Here is a 16,844-nt window from a genome sequence, read left to right on the forward strand (position 1 = left end):
AGATGCGAGACGGTAAACGAGGAGTCATGAAAAAGATGGAAAACCAAACAGAATTTTCTATGGATTGAATAGTAATTTTGCAAATAAAGTCGTCGTGCGTCAATCTAGGATTCAAATCCTCCACCTTCTTAAGAGACTTGGGTGGGTGAGTTGGGTTGTCTCTCTTCTTCGGTTTCTCCTCGATGGCGAGGTGACCTTCTCGCTCTCACTGCATCTACTGGTTCCCTTCATTCATTCTTTGAATCAAACTCTGGTTTTTGCTAAATGGGTTTTTGTTTTTTGTCTATCAGAACGTTAGACGGGTTTTTCTCATATTGCTCTTCTTTGTGATGGGGTCTGAATATTTGTATTTTTTTTCCTGAGATGGTGGTTTTTCCTTTTGTTTTGGTTTTAGGCCTTTCTTGTTTCATATCTGCAGCCGTGTGACCAGAATTGACCTAAATGGTTGGTGGGTACTTGATATTGCAGGGCGTCGTGGTTGGTTGATAGCAAAAGGATCGCAACAAAGATCAAGAGTGCGTCAAGCGATCCTAAGAAGGTGGCATGGAGGAGCAACCCCACTAGAGCTTGCCCCAATTGCAACCATATCATTGACAACAGTGATGTATGCCTTCCTGTTCTTATTAGGAAATTGTTGCGGGGAGGTTTCTATTTTTGCTTAAAGATTTTTTGGCCCTCTTTTTTAAATGTTCAATCTCTATATAACTCCATTTATGATTGATTTGGTAAGTTTATGACTGATGGCCAGGATGGGATTGGTATAAATCGTTTATATTTTGCTGTTGATATGTCGTGCACTATGATTGAATTCACATGAAAGTATTCTGTCGATAATGCATTTTACGTCTATCCCCTTGTTTCCAAGTGATTTATGGTGTGGAAGATGCGAACCTTTGAACGTAATCTCAGCCGTTCTGCCCAAAGTCTGCATTTTGAGACTTTGGAAGCTGCTTAAGTCATCTAAGCTCAATCTTCTTGATTGAAAATCAAATAAACTAAAAGAATCAAAGGTTGTTTCTGTTGGTTAAAGCCAATAAAGAGCAGGTAAGGAGAACGAATATGAGCCCCCAATATCTGATACTAGGCAGCGGAGTAGCTTGGCTTTGGGCATAATGTGTGATACTGTTTCTGGTGCTGCTTGGGTGATAAGGGAACATCTTGCTTCTTGTGTTGCTTCAACATAAATAGTCTCAAACCAAGCTGATACTAGAAATTCATCTGTCTAGAAAGCGGGGGAAATGCATGACCAATAAGGATTTGTGATGTTTCCACACATTGACCAACATAAATATTAAATAATAAGAGGGAGTTCCCATTTTCTAATGCCTCGAAATGCAGAAACAGGCTTCTGGTTTTCTGTTGAAAATGAGTGTATCAGGATACCAAAGAAACATCCTATGGCATGCTATACCCCCATGTGTGAAACTGCGTCCTTTTCAATGAATAGCACAAGGAACCCTGTCCACCTCACCCCAACTTTCCTAGTTGCCATCTCAACTGTTGCGCTCACAAACATAATTCTCAAGAGTAAATCTTCTGAAGAATTGCTGGCCCTTTCCTAAGCCACTTTGGAAAGAGAAAAATATAGAGGAAAATTTAGATTCGGTTACACTAGTACAACCACTACTTTGAAGAACTTGCATGGCTTTCCAACCAAGCAGATTGGCATCAGATGGGAATTCAACTATTTGTTCCTTTGGAGCAAGCACAAATGCACAATTGAAGTATAAAAGTTCACTCATGTCATTTCCTCAAGTTTGAAATTTGAGTGGATCACATGGTGCCTGATAGAACACAAGAATATTCAAAGAGAAAGAAATGAAAGGTTGGGCTGTTATATTAAATCTATCAGTCCAAGTATGAAAACCACTAGTACTTTTTAATGGAAAAGTAACTAATGTGCAGTTACCACTTGGCGTTTCAGGTTGCCCAAGAATGGCCTGGTCTTCCCCGAGGTGTGAAATTTGATCCATCTGATCAAGAGCTTCTTTGGCATTTATCAACAAAAGTTGGGGTTGGAGATATGACACCACATCCTTTCATTGATGAGTTTATTCCAACAGTCGAAGAAGAAGATGGAATTTGTTATACTCATCCTCAGAAGTTGCCAGGTAAAAGCTCTCTCTCTCTCTCTCTCTCTCTCTCTCTCTCTCTCTCTCTCTCTCTCTCTCTCTCTCTCTCTCTCTCTCTCGTGTGTGTGCGTGTGTGAGCAGTGCCTGTGTGTTTCTTCAACGACAATATCTTTGGTTGTGATTGTACCTTTTCATGTTATAGGTGTCAAGAAAGATGGAACTGTATCACATTTTTTCCATAGGACGATGAAGGCCTATAGTACAGGAACCCGGAAGCGCAGAAAGATACAAAATGAATTTGATCCATGCCTAGGAGATGTCCGCTGGCATAAGACTGGTAAAACAAAGTCTGTAACGGTAAATGGGGTCCAGATGGGGTGTAAAAAGATAATGGTTCTTTATATGAGTATAGCGAAGGGTGAAAAACCAGAGAAAACAAACTGGGTGATGCACCAATACCACCTTGGAACCCAGGAAGAAGAGAAGGAAGGGGAGTTTGTTGTTTCTAAAGTATTTTATCAGCAGGAGCCTAAGATATTTGACAAGAATGACCATGAGATGATTGATCAATCAATGCAACCTGCATCCCTAAAAGTAGATCTAGTTAATCCTGCAGATGTCTTACACAACTTAGCTTGTACTGTGAAACCTGATCGTGATCTGTTACAAGAACAAATATCAGATAGTAAAGAATCCTTTGCTCAGGTACCAGCCAATTCTTGTAAATGATTGAGATTTTCTGACATTTGGCTTACCAATTATTTTAAAGGTAACATGGTCAATGATTGCAGGTGATTGATCCTGAGACAGTGAATTGCGAGAATGGTGCAAGTAGCCAACCTGAGTGGGAGAAACTTGATAATCATAATGAGAATGACCATAATATGCTTTATGAATCAATTCAACCTGCATCCTTGAAAGCAGATCAAGTTGTTGCTGCAGATTTTGTTCCTAAGTCAACTTGTGCTGAAAGGCAGAATTCTGATCATGATCTTTTACAAGAACAGAGATCAGATAGTAAAGAATCTTTTACTCAGGTACCAGGCTACCAGCCCTTCTTGAACCATGTTTGTAAATGATTTTCGGAGGTAACTAAGGTGATGATTGTTGCAGGTGATTAATCCTGAGACAGCAAATGGCGAGAACGGTGCAAGTAGCCAACCTGAGTGGGAGAGACTTGATGATCATAACAATAACTCAATGGCGGATCCTAAATGGTGGGAAGGAGAATCACAGTTTCTGCTTGATTCTCAGCAACTTGTTGAAGGGTTATATATGTGCGACGAGATCCTGCAGAGCCAGTCTTCGAGTGGTGGTGCTGCAAAAAAGATTGTTCCATGTTTAGCAGAATATTCTTGTATAGGGGCTGATGATCTTAAAAAGGATTTAGAGGAGTGCCAAAGCCTCAATCATTCTGATCTTGCAAATGTTGACCTTGATACCTCTACAGATATTCGTCTGAGCCAGCTTGTAAGTCCTCTCATGACCTTTGTATTCGTGTCTGGATTAATTATATCATGTAGGCATTGATTTTAGGAAATGCTTGGAATGAAATTGTAGGATATACCATTGGGATCACAAGATAGCTTGGTCTGGACTGAAAACCGGGTTGGTGACTGAAGACATGAGATAAGATTTGTCATCCTATAAATACGGACCGCCTGCACTAATTTTTTAACTTGTTTTCTATCATTGCTCATTTAGATAGAAGTGAGTGCTTTCTTGGTTTTCTTAGTAGCTTGTGCCTTTGGGTCGCCATGGTCCTCCTCTCTGGAACAGGGTGAGCCTTTGGGAACATGAACACGTGGTGTATGGATGTTGTAAGCTCATGTCACAAGGTGTCATTGAGATCAGTTCTCTGTCCATGAATCTATGCTGATAGAGGTCTAGTTGAAACTCTGCTTCTTGATCTTGATGAAGATATATATTTATGAATTTTGGTTCCATATGCTGGAATTTGGGATCTTAAACTTTGTATTCTATATGCACCTTCCAATACACCACATGTTGTCTATCACAGTTGATACGATACTTTTCTTTTCTTTCCTTCATAACAGCATACATGGCTAGTGTTGCTTTCCTGAAGTCCATCGGGAGTTCCTTCTCCTTTCTTAACCTTGTGCTTACATTCACAGTCGATACATAAATAGTGAAAGGTCTTTGATAATTCGTGGTGACTAATCTGCATCTCTACAACAAATGTGGGAGATAACTTCTAAGGTTTTGTACAAATTCAGAAAAATATCATCAATGCAGCATTTAGATGTACAGAATTCAGAAAAGTATCATCAGTGCAGCATTTAGACATTGAAACTCTATGGGAGTGCAAACCACTCGAGCCACTTTCTCCTCCCTGAAGAAAGAACATCGTGCACTTATACTGCAAGCTTAATAAATATTTTATGTTAGGCAGATGCTTGGGTTATGGATGACTTTTAATCAGTAAGTAGAAAACATAAAAAAAAAGGTCTAATTGACCTGAGGGTTCCCTTAATTATCTTGATCTGATAAAGTTGATTCATTTTTGGCTAGTTAGAAGATAAAGCTTGTGTGTTTACTTTAACAGGCGTATCATTCTTCCCATTTCTTTTCTCAAGCTGCTTCATTAAAAAATAGATGATTCTATGTCAACCACTTATTACTGTCCAAGTTAAGTGATAATTAGCTGATGCTCATTGAGACTCTGGTGATTGAGCTAGTGGTTCTACTGATTGTTACCTTTGGCTCATTTGACCGTCTAATTTAAGTTGTTATAGTCTAAGAAGCATGATCATATTTAGACGTTTCTCTTAATTAAAATATTCTTTCTTAATAAAAGCACTAAGTTGCAGCTTTCTCTTCTCCCTTGAAAACAGGGCAAATCTTCAGCCTATCTAAAAACTTTTGAACTTACCGTGAATCCTTTTCTCTAACTAGTGAGTGGTCAAGCTTGAAATACTATGCAAGTGGCGACAGTATTATCCTCTACTCTTCATGTTAACTAAGATCTTGTTAGATCATTTTGATTGACATTATTGAACTTGTATGGAAATCATATTTCGCCGAAAGATTAGGAAAAGCCTTCAGCCGATTCTTCAGGTTCAGCTTCTGTAAGTCTCAAGATATGTATTAGTTCGAGTACCATGGAAAAATTACTGTTCATATTTATGAACACGGGTGATAGCTTTTGCTAGATATAGAGATCTTCATGGCAGAAACTAGTTATTGTTGATCCAGGAGAATGGCTGTTCTGTACTTCTGGTAAATTCCTCTGGCAATCCATCCATGTTAATCTCTAGAGATCCTTCATTGCCATGTGCTATTTATATGGCATCAAGAATAGTGTGTATGATTGATAACATTGATGATCATTTCACTTGATGCTGGTTATTTTTGTGGTGGAAGACGGCTTAAACTCTTAATTATGTGGACTTGAGAAATTTTTTTTGCATGTGGCCAGATCTTCTGGATCTCTGGTGGAAAAATAACAGGGAGGGCTAAGGATTCAGTGATCACCAAGAAGATTAAAAAAGGAATTGTGGCTCAGATTGACCGTTTCTATTGAGGGTGTTTTTGCTTGCTGTGGAAATGTAGGACTTTATGCTGAAACACATGGGAACCCATGCATTTCTGTTGGCTGCACTGTGGCAACACAAATGAGGGCTTCTTTTCAACTTGGTAATATAAACGAGTCACCCCCTACTTAGATGAGTGGAGCCCTCACGGCATCTAGATAACATAGTTTTGTGGGCATAGTTCTCCCAATTAATCCAGCCTTGTGACGTTTCATTATCAGCATATGATCTATTTTTCTTAGGCGCTCATTTATTGATTGGATGATATGCACACAATTTAAAATGTCGTTTTGCAAGTTTTCCAGCTTTTTCTTAAAAAAATCTAATTTGGATGACACCCTAATTAGGTTGTGGGGAACCATTTTAAAAGCTAAAAAATACTCTGGCATTTCAAAAGAATTGCAATAACTTCATGTTAATAGAAATACTTTTTTTTCTAGGAACAGAACTTCACCAGATAGTGGTAGACCCTAGGAGAGTGGACCGGCACCAAGGTGGTGTTCTCTGGACATCCCGATGCTCCCTCTAACCAATTGGGGGATCTCATGGGCGCTCACCTATAAGCATTTACTGTTCCATAACTTGGGATCATCAAACAACCACAGTTATGTCCCAAGGCATGCAAGTAGTTATGTGCCATTTCCAAGAGATTTTGCTCTGAAACTGCTGAGTAGGACACAAACACATGGATATGGGCACCAGCCTTTCTGAAATTGAATGCCACTCCACAGCAACTGCAACAACATTCACAATTGCATCTTATAAGGGTTTTTTTTTGAAAGGCAAGCTGGGGTTAGGCAGATCCCTACCAGTTATACAACTGTACCGGGTTTTGAACCTGCAACGTCCCAACACAAGGTGACGTGCACTAGCTGCTCCTACCAGATAAGACGAGCCCCCATGTTGGTTGTCTTATAAGGTTTGTGATCAGTGGACTGCCTTGGTGCTAAACCATGGAGACATTTACGAGAATGCTAAGTTATCTCGAGAAATAAATCAAGACATTTGAGATGGAATCGGCAGTGGATCAGTTAAACGGCGGATTACAATATTAAAGTAAAAAACCAACACATCACACCTGTCTTTTTGGTACTCAGAGTGGCTGTGAGTCCCACAGCGCAAGGAGGGAGGATCAGGTGCAATGTGATTGCACACTTTTAGCGTCCTGCTGCACCTGATCACCCATCATTCTTCGGATACTGCCTGTCAGCTGTGAGGCCCAACCAAAGATGGTGGATGATCAGGAGCAGCAGGACGCTAAAAGTGTGCAATCACATTGCACCTGATCTTCCTCTAATGCAAGACCAGTGCCATTTTTGTTTTAGAAATTCTACAGAAAAGGTTTTACCAGACCTGGTCTCCGTGAAATGGCCTAAAAAATGCACATTTGGTGAGTTGATGAGCAAGGTGAAAGGATTCCTTTATTTTCTACTTTTGAGTAGTATACTGCAAAAATATGGGGAAAAAAACCAGAAATTGAACCGATATGTCAGGCGTTTAAAACGCCTCAATCTTGGCATGGATTTTGCACCACATCAACCATGGTCACGTGCTGTGTCTGGTGGAGCTGGTGATCAAGAATTAGGAGAAAAGACGAACCAATTGGTGTTTGTTGTACTTAAGTTTGACTAAAAAATGTGTATAACCAGACTTTTAGCAGCTATGTTTTTTTAGCATCCTGTGATGGCCAAACATTTTACGGGAGTAACAAGCGGTGTCGGTAGGAGCAGCTAGCGCACGTCACCTTGTATTGGGATGTTACAGGTTCAAAACCCAATGGTATAGTTGTATAATTGGCTGGGGTTTGCCAAACCCCAGCTTGCCTTTAATATATATATATATATTAGGGGAATAAAAAAGTAGCTGCACTACCATGTCCCATCCATGTACGGATAAGAAAAAAAAAGGCTATTTTCGCAAAAGAAATATCAAAAGTCAAAAGTCTTTCTAACAAAAAATACTTGTATTAAGTGTTCCCTTGTGACCTAACTAGAGTATTTTTTGTTTTGGTTGAGTCATGATGTAAGTGTTGAGTCACTTGTAACTTTCTTCAAGCCACCCTTGTACTTTGGTTCAAGTTGATCAATACTTTGAAAGGTTAGCCCGTAGATCTGAACTGTAAGTTGTTCTCGGGCAAAACAATGAATGAATGCAAATGCATTGAGCTTTTTTTGTTCACCCTCGTTGTTATTATCTTCAATTGATTACAATTTCTCTCTCTTTCTTCTCTTTTGCTCTCTTGTACTCTCTATACTCAAAGTTTTTGCAACAGCAAGCGAGTGATCGGTTAAGTTTGCAGCAGTAAAGAAAAAACCATCACACCGCACTAGCCTATTAAAGAAATAGGCCCATCACAATAAGTTTAATATTTAAAAAGGAAAAAAGAAAAAGAAAGGACAACCCCATCTTGCTTTTAATATATATATATATATATATTTTTAGGGCAATAAAAGAGTAGTTGCACTACCATGTCCCGTCCAGGTAGGAATAAGATAAAAAAAGGCTATTCTAGCAAAAGAATCAAAAGCCTCTCAAACAAAAAATACGCGTATAATAAGTGTGTTTGCCTCTAAAATAATGTAGGACTGATATTTAAAAAGGAAAAAATAAAAGGAAAGGACAATTAGACAACCACAACATGTGAACATCACCAAGTTGATGGGACATCATGAGTTTAAAACTGGGAAATTCCTACGAGATGATTCATGAATGTAGGTCAGGTCTCTCTAATTTGCAGTAGGTGTGTATGCTTCCCTAAGGCGAGAGCATTTGCTTCTTCAGACGTGGTTGCTTATGGGACTTCTGCTTCGCCAACTACAGGATTGAGATCTCTTTATGTGTCTGTTGATATCTTTTTGGAATGATCATTTTATTTTCAAATAGAGCCAGCAAATGAGTACCTCTTGTAACGATTTATGAGAAAATCTTTATACTAAAAAAAAGCTGAAAAAAGCAAAAAATAACAAAAAATTATAAAAATTAAAGAATTAAAAAAAATAAAAATAACTTATTTTTCTCATTCAACTATCCATCTAATCTATAAATAAATGAGATTTTACCTAATTTTAATGAAAGCAAATTACCTAATCCGATAAATTTCTAAAACATTAAGATTTATCATAAAAATATGGATATGCATGATTTAGTGATCAAATAAAATTCTAAAATAAAAAATAGATCCTTATGAACCCGAGGGTAGAGAGTAGCTCTAGAGTTTTAACAATTGGAAGTTTCCCAATGTGTGTTTGGTGATAGGGTTTCTTCTCTTGACTTGGCCTAGCAGGAAAAAAAAAAGACCAACCTAATGAATTTTAGTGACGATGGTGATTTACAAAGGATAAAATGAAAGTTGGCTCAAACTGTGAACTCTAATGTAACTACTAGGTTAGAAAGCCACAAAGCGTTTTCTTTGGTAGAAGAGGCTTTGCCATATCAAGATGATGAAAATTCAAAATTGTCCAGTCTTTCGTTAGGAAATTATTGTGACGTTACTATATTGTAGAAATCTCTTGGGGGGTGTCGATCTATAGTTTTTGAAGCTAAGGTTGTGAGCTTATTCCTGTCATAGCCATACTCGTGGATATTCAGCGATAATTCACATGATGGCATATATTAAGGACCAAGATCTGGCCCGATTAGGTGGTTTATTTGGTTGCTAAAAGGCCCGTTTGTTTGGTGGGAAAATGGTTTATTCTTGCTGAAGTGGGTCGTTTCCCCAACAGCTTTCCACGTGCCTTGAAAACAAAGGTTGAACCACGTGGCACTGTTCTGGGCTCCATATTTACAGGCAGGAGGACGTGCGTTTTCATATGAAAATCGAGGGGGGTACGAAAGGAAAAAAATATTAGGTGCAATCACATTGCACATTTTTATTGTGCTGCTCTGTACCTTTCTTATTTTATTTTTATTTTTTATTTTTATTTTTATACACTTCCTTATATTTTTAGATGGTGTTTATGCCTATTTTTATTTGATTTCCTAAAAAAAATTTAAATTATCTGTAGATTTTCCCATATCAAGAAAATCCAACAGTATCCCCGATTACATTAATTGGACCTGATATGATCTCCGTGGGAACCATCCCAGGTTGGATCACATTGCACACTTTGAGTGTGTCGCTGCATCTGACTGCCCTCCATCTCTAGGGTACAACCTGTCAGCTGTGAGCCCAACAGAAGATGGAGGGCATATCAGGTGTAGCAGCACACTCGAGTGTGCTATGCGATTGCACCTGATCTGCTGTCAAACCATCCCAGGTAACTTTTGACTGGTTAACTTTTAGCAGTCCTTCACTCTTATTTTCACTAAGAACTAGTAGGTTTCTTTGAAAAAAAAGGTAGTAGGTGTCCCACCTAAACCCCACCTGTTCAGAGAGAGAGACAGAGAGAGAGAGAGAGAGAGAGAGAGTATAAAATCATGCACCCAAGCCAATCTGTGCGCTGGCCTAATTAGCCTTGGTTTGATGAATTTTATAGCGCCAATATCTCGCGAGAAATAAAAAATACGTATCCATTTCTTGCAATTTTTTACCTTAATAAAATAATTTAAAAGCTAAAAAACTATATGCCAGATTAATGAAATAATAAAACATGTAAAATACAAAAAAAGTCTAGTTTTCTGGTATATGACTGCTATACCATAAATATCGTGATAAAATCACTATTAACAGAAAAAAAAACATGTGATATTTTCAAAACATCTCGATATTTTAACCATTTAAAATGGTCGACAAAACATTGCTAGATTTTCGCATTATTTTAAAAAATGTCATGATATTTTTCATTATGGCTTCGTGCCTGCGTGCGCACATGCGAGTGTGATCACCAACCTGCAGAGTCCTGATTAGGGTTAAGCCCAGTTCTCGAGTTCAACAGGCAGACTGGTTGAGCACGGGCTATCCACACGCCTATGCAGAAGAAAATAGCCTTCTGAGTTCGTACTAGAACAACAGTTGGGTTAGTATGTGCCACCAGTCACCAACAGTAACCGGCTAGCCTTTTTTATTTATTTATTGGACTTAATTGAATCGATTTATTGATGGCTCTAGGTGCCATTGTTTATGGTATGGTATGGTATATAATCAATTAATCACGTAACTTTATTTGCAACTCAACGTTGCATAACACCTGATTAACCAACAATCTAGCAAAAACTAAAAATGAGTGGTTATTAATGTATAATAATATAGGGATGAATTTTACAGTTGGAGTCTCAAATTTCATCTGCCCCTCAAACCTACCCGTCCATGAAATGAACTGAGATGGAACTAGCACTTTGACGTGCCTTAGTGATGAGAGTGACTGTTAGTTAAGGGGTTAGCTGAAAATTAACAATCATCGTCTCTATTTAACTCATACATTATTCTAAAAAAATTGCAGTGTGGGTTGTCTCCTTTGGTGTGCTGTCTAGATCAACCGGCGAAGGACAACAGCATGGCGTGCATTGCAGAACAGCCGCGGATCGTGTACGATGAACCCAGGAGTGGGCTCACTCAGCTCATCAGGCCTAACAGTGCCACAAACCATGCCAGTGCTACCAGTGTGCAAACTCATGCTGCACACAGGACCCCTTTGGAGAGTGCTGTTGCTAACACCAAGAGTGCTAGAGTGCTCATCATTGGTGCTACGGGCTACATCGGCCGGTTCGTTGCAGAAGCTAGCCTCGCTTCAGGCCGGACTACTTACCTGCTTAGCCGGCCCGGTACTCAAGCTAACCCGTCCAAAGCCGAGGCACTTCATGCTCTTCAAGAAGCTGGAGCTCTCCTTCTCTATGTAATTATATATATATATCAGAAAGTTATGCTTTTGAATTGAAGCCAAACAAGTCCAGTTCAGCTCGACCCAAGGGGTTTGGCATAGTGGAATGGGGCCTAGACCGTTTGCCAGGCAGTTTAGGTTCAAAACTCATGGCCGTCACCCCCTGCATAAACCAAAGCTTGGTGACTCCCTTGGGTCAAGGGGTAAGCCCTCGGAGTTTTTTACTGACATGGACGGAGACCATAAGTATGGCAGGCTGAGCCAGAACGGTTAGGTCTCTGCACTGCACCTGGAGCGGTTTCTCCGAGTAAAAAAAAAAAAGTCCAGTTCAGCTCATCGGCTTGGACACAAACACTGCCCAAGGTACCGCCATGTCGTTCATGGGCCCAGTGAACCGGCATCAGGGTAACTTGGATGGTGTCACTGTCAAGTCACCTCTGAACTTCTCCGGTCCTGTTTGGAACGATTACGTTGTAGTATCGGTTGCACTGTAACTGACTGTGCACTTGAATTTTCTTTTATCTCCGGCACCCAAGTTCAAAACTCCAACTACTGTACTGCAGTTTTACTATCATGCAGTATGGTTCATGTTGGAATGCATGAATCAGTAGAAACAAGTTGGAACTTTGAAGTTCACAGACTTGAACTTGGTTGACTTGATTCTTGCAGTTTTGCTAGTTTCTAACTTTTCTGGCTAGTTTCCATAGCAAGTAACGGTAACTTCATGAACCAAATTGGCAAAAGGTAGCAGTTAATGGCGGATTTTTTTTTCACAACTAATTCTTTTAAGAAATAATAAAAAAAATTCTTTTTTCAAAACCTGCTGCAGCCGGCATGGGCCTTTCCCCATGCCACAAATCACTGAAAAAAATAAAATAATAGCAAAAAAAACATATAATATGTTTTATGTTTCAAAAAGCAATTTATTAATTCATTTGAGCATCACAGTTGGCATGTTGATTTTTATGTACGTTGCTACATTTTTGGTTCACGTGGAGTTTGTACCACCAAATTTTTTACCTATTATGTGTTGGCAGTTTAATTAATTATCTTTGCTACTATAAAAAAGCATCGTACTAGCTAGTTTGAAATGTAAGTTTTAGGCATAATTATTTACTCAATCATACCCTATACATAGTTGTTTTTTTTATAGTAATGCTAGGTTAGGCAGACCCTAGCAGTTATACGACGATATCATTGGGATTAGAACTTGCAACGTCCCAACACAAGGTGACGTGCACTGGCTGCTCCTACCAGACAAGCGGAGCCCCCGTTTGGTATACCCTGCATATATAGTTGTATTTACTGTAGAATTCTTTTAATAAGAAAGCATGTTTTGTACTAACTGATTTGATGTAAAACTTGATTTTCTTTTATTATTAAACTTAGGTGCATTTTGAAGTTGCATTCTTTTTCTTTTTTAAGCTTACATGCCTGCAATGTTGTCAATATCTGTATCGTTTGGCGATTCAGGTGAATCGGATAAAGTGAATCGTTCTGAATCAGACAAAAATTAATTAAAAAATATTACTTGTTAATCAAAATGTGACACGTGTTAAATCTAATAAAATAATATTAAAAAAATATTTTTTTATTTTTTTTAAAAATAGCCGATTCAGGGTGAAGTGTGTATTCTATTTTCTGCGTGCTGACAACATTGTTCTATTAATTAGTCCTCTAATTAGTAACATTTTTCACATCTAACCTATCTTACGGTGTGGGTTAACCTACAGGGATTGATGAACGATCAGGATTTCATGAGCAGGATACTGCGAGAGCTCAAGATCGACGTGGTTATCTCAGCAGTTGGTGGGGTGTGCACGCTGGAGCAAGTGGAGCTGGTGGACATCATTAAATCCGTCGGATCCGTCAAGGTATTTAATGCAACAATCTAACTTCAATGCAATAAATAAACGGAAGCAGATCAGGTCAGGCTGCTGAACATGAGATTTTTAGCTCATGCCAACATCGGTGGCTTCGTCTGTTTGCATTTTGGATGAATGCCACGTAGCATATAACTGTTCTACAAAACGGACGGCCACGATGTTGGCATGAGCAAAAAAAACTCATGTTCGGCAGCATGACCTGATCTCTTCTTCCTAAATAAACAGCTTGGTTGGTCACTGAATCCGACATAACATCGGGCTCGGACTCGAAGAGACTTTTCGGATCTGGATCCTTTTAGGTTTTCAGCATATATGTATACACATTTTAATTAGATATGGTTCTTCCGGAAATGTATATGAGAACCCATAACCAGAACAAAAGGTTTAGTTTATTGGATCCGAAAGTTTCTAACAAGAACCCGATGTACACGGATATTGGTTTAATAAATATCCAACCCGAAAACAGTTTGTTGGCTACTATAGTATCACCACCACCATAATAGTTTTGCTGGTAAAATTTTTGGACTGCTTTGATTGTTGCAGAGGTTTTTGCCCTCGGAATTCGGACACGACATTGATAAGACCAACCCGGTCGAACCCGGGCTCACCATGTACAATCAGAAGCGCAAGATCCGGCGAGCTGTGGAAGCTGCAGGGATACCCTATACCTACATATGCTGCAACTCCATCGCTGCTTGGCCTTACTATGACAATACCCATCCCTCTGAAGTTTCACCACCACTTGATTGCTTCCAGGTCTACGGTGATGGAAACGTCAAAGGTACCCTTCTTCTGTGGGCAGGGACGGACCCAGAAACTTTGATTGAGGGGGCAGAAGATATTTCATTTTTCTTTTGGGGGGGCTCAGAATTTTATTTTATTTTTTTACCTATTGGAGCAGCATCACTTATGACAATGGGAAACTAAGGCCGGCCTGTTTGGAAACTTTCAGTCAGTGGTAACTAAGGATGCAATTAGGAAGGGAATTCCCAAATTTTGTGATTTTAGTAAATCCACATGGTTGATTGGGATAAGTGAAACGGTTTAGCTGAGGATTTACCACTTTCACTTGTGCAGTTGAAATGCTGAAATAAATACTGAAAGAGCATTGAGAAGTTGTTCGAGTAGGCACCTGTGTGGGAACTGGTGTAGTATTTGGCAACTACCACCTCATTTAGGTGGAAAGTGAAATGTCAAACTAAAGGTGTCAAATACCACCCCAGTTCTAACATTTCCTACCACTGCTTTATTCATCCCAAAAGACTTTGGCATTGGGTATTCCCCACTTCTTACTTCAGCTACCTCCGATGCCTAATTTCCAAACAGGGCCTAATTAAATGGACTTCGACTTCTGGGAATTGGAATTCCCATGTAACTTGAGAAGTTACCACGTTTGGATGAGCCAAAAAAACTTTAGATTAATTTTCCCAATGGTGTGATTGTGATATGCTTTGCAGCTTACTTCGTCGCCGGCACAGACATCGGAAAATTCACGATGAAGACAGTGGACGACCCTCGCACGCTCAACAAAACGGTGCATTTCCGGCCACCCTGCAACTTTCTGACAGTGAACGAGCTAGCTTCGATGTGGGAGATGAAGATCGGGAGGACACTACCCAGAGTCTTCATCACTGAGGCTGAACTTCTTGACATGGCCAAGGGTCTTTAACTTCTTTGCCACTTTCAATCTTTGCATTCATCTTCTAAACAGAGACAATATATGATAAGAAAATACCAACTTTTTCTTTGGACATTTTTGTGCTTAATTTTTTATGATGAGGAATCCTCGATAAATACCGGGTCATTTAATGGATCCGCCGCCCTTGGGAGGTAAACCCCAGGTGAGGTGACAAACACTTAAGCCCCCTTATGGAACCCACTTGTTAAAGGCACCACACCTTGCGGGACCTGGGGGTAAAGGGGTCAGTGACCCGGGCGGGTGTACGATTGTTGTGCTTAATTAACTCATTGCTTTTGGATGACATTTTAATTGCAGAGAATGAAATACCAAGGAGCATAGTAGCAGCCCTAACTCACGATATCTTCATCAATGGATGCCAATTCAAGTTTGCCATCGATGGGGATGAGGAAGCTGGATTACTCTATCCTGAAACGCCTTATCAAAATGTGGAGGAGTGCTTTAATCCGTTCCTCATCGGTCTTGTGGACGGCCAACCTCCTACACATTAATGATGATTTGATTTCCCTTGGTTGCTTAATTATTGCATAGCCACCCAAAAGAAGAGGGATATTAGGTATTTAGGTGCACTGGCTTGCATGTTTAGTCAAGTTTATTTGCTATATATTGCAGTTCCATGTTCGAAGAAACCTTTGCTTCAATGCAGCCACGTGTAATCCATCTAACGTAACTACCCCTCATTTGGGCAAGGGTGTGGCAGATATGCATACATGTCACCTTTTTCGTCTAAGAAAAATTGGCCTTTTTTGTTTGAAATAAATCGAATTTCAAAAGATAAATCGGACATCAGTACCTGGCGAAAACTAATCTTGATCGGGCACACAAGGGCTCCGACTCATCTGGTAGGAGCGACTTGTGAATGTCACCAAGTTCACGGGACATCACAAGTTCTAAACTCGGGTGGCGTCTCTTGCTGGATGTACACGGTAGGCATCAGGGAGACCTTAAGGATTTTACCAACAGGAAGCTAGCCAATCTGCGATGATATATAGGGTTTTTTTTCTCTTTGACTATCCAAAAAAAGAAAATTAACCTTGATCAAGAAGCAAGACAAAAAAAAAAAACACAAATATTAAAAGCAAGAAGAATCACTTTTCAACCCACAAGGGCTCAGCTCATCTGGTAGGGTGACTTGTTAAGGTCATCAAGTTGCCATGGTGTTCACAGTTTGAAACTTGCAGGAGGGTTTTTTTTGCCACAGCCTAAGCTGCGTGTACTCCTTGATGGGCAAAGGGGACTTGGAATTGGAATAACCAACGGGGGCTCTGCTTGTCTGGCAGCAGTTAGTGCACATCACCTTTGTTGAGACGTTGCAAGTTCGAATCCCAATGGTATATAGTTGTATAACTGTTAGGGGTCTGCCTAACCCCAGCTTTCTCTTCCGGAGAAAAGGGAACTTGGAATTGTAAGCCAATGAAATCTGCAAGTGCGGAGGCACGTGGCTCTTAATGGAGGAGGGGCAGGCACAACTTAGCCCTAAGTGGTTGGGTATAGGTGTTCGGCCCCGATCACTGAATCTGCTCTCGTGAAAGCGGGAAGTCCTTCTGTTAATACAAAAAAAAAAAGTGATCACTTCTTCAGCAAAACCATGATTGAGAAACCATCCTTTGATTCAGATCAGATAGATCTTCCCTTACGAAACATATATTCAATTACCAACAAGTAAAATAAAAAATATGTTATGCACATGTGTACGATTTAACTTTGGTACCCTCGAGGGTACCGTACATGTTCAAAACAAATCCAGATCCATGCACACAGGCACGGGCCTCTCATGACATTCAAGGAACTTTAGTGCATTATTTGCTCCCATATTCCAGAATAACATGGGCCACATACATGGAATTGTTCCCCTGATTGGACGCACTCTATGTTGA

General features: G+C 39.7%; 2 protein-coding genes across 3 annotated transcripts; both read left to right on the forward strand.

Annotated features, from left to right (window-relative positions):
* The first annotated feature begins 149 nt into the window (after positions 1-149).
* On the forward strand, positions 150-4,114 carry LOC149816079 (SUPPRESSOR OF GAMMA RESPONSE 1-like). 2 transcript variants are annotated; one of them, XM_089987095.1, is made up of 7 exons: positions 150-190; positions 469-604; positions 1,925-2,111; positions 2,275-2,777; positions 2,864-3,109; positions 3,186-3,542; positions 3,633-4,114. In XM_089987095.1, the coding sequence occupies exons 1-7, from the start codon at positions 183-185 to the stop codon at positions 3,690-3,692; spliced, it is 1,497 nt and encodes a 498-aa protein (XP_089843221.1). In that variant the 5' UTR covers positions 150-182; the 3' UTR covers positions 3,693-4,114. The 2 variants fall into 2 exon arrangements, with proteins under 2 accessions (XP_089843221.1, XP_089843222.1); XM_089987096.1 differs by lacking the exons at positions 150-190; positions 469-604 and adding an exon at positions 1,160-1,825.
* Positions 4,115-11,058: 6,944 nt separating this feature from the next.
* LOC149816080 (leucoanthocyanidin reductase-like) lies at positions 11,059-15,458 on the forward strand. Its single transcript, XM_089988031.1, has 5 exons — positions 11,059-11,397; positions 13,116-13,256; positions 13,812-14,049; positions 14,726-14,929; positions 15,265-15,458. The coding sequence occupies exons 1-5, from the start codon at positions 11,059-11,061 to the stop codon at positions 15,456-15,458; spliced, it is 1,116 nt and encodes a 371-aa protein (XP_089844157.1).
* The last annotated feature ends 1,386 nt before the right edge of the window (positions 15,459-16,844 follow it).

Source organism: Nuphar pumila, chromosome 14, assembly GCF_984573655.1.
Source record: "Nuphar pumila chromosome 14, dmNupPumi1.hap1.1, whole genome shotgun sequence".
Classification (NCBI taxonomy): Eukaryota; Viridiplantae; Streptophyta; class Magnoliopsida; order Nymphaeales; family Nymphaeaceae; genus Nuphar; species Nuphar pumila.

Bases quoted from the DNA above. Each gene is read 5' to 3' on its own strand.
- LOC149816080 (XM_089988031.1), top strand. From the start codon at position 11,059: ATGGCGTGCATTGCAGAACAGCCGCGGATCGTGTACGATGAACCCAGG. The intron at 13,257-13,811 runs GTATTTAATGCA...TGATTGTTGCAG, and splicing joins AATCCGTCGGATCCGTCAAG to AGGTTTTTGCCCTCGGAATT. The intron at 14,050-14,725 runs GTACCCTTCTTC...TATGCTTTGCAG, and splicing joins CGGTGATGGAAACGTCAAAG to CTTACTTCGTCGCCGGCACA.
- LOC149816079 (XM_089987095.1), top strand. The intron at 2,112-2,274 runs GTAAAAGCTCTC...TTCATGTTATAG, and splicing joins TCATCCTCAGAAGTTGCCAG to GTGTCAAGAAAGATGGAACT. The intron at 2,778-2,863 runs GTACCAGCCAAT...CAATGATTGCAG, and splicing joins GTAAAGAATCCTTTGCTCAG to GTGATTGATCCTGAGACAGT.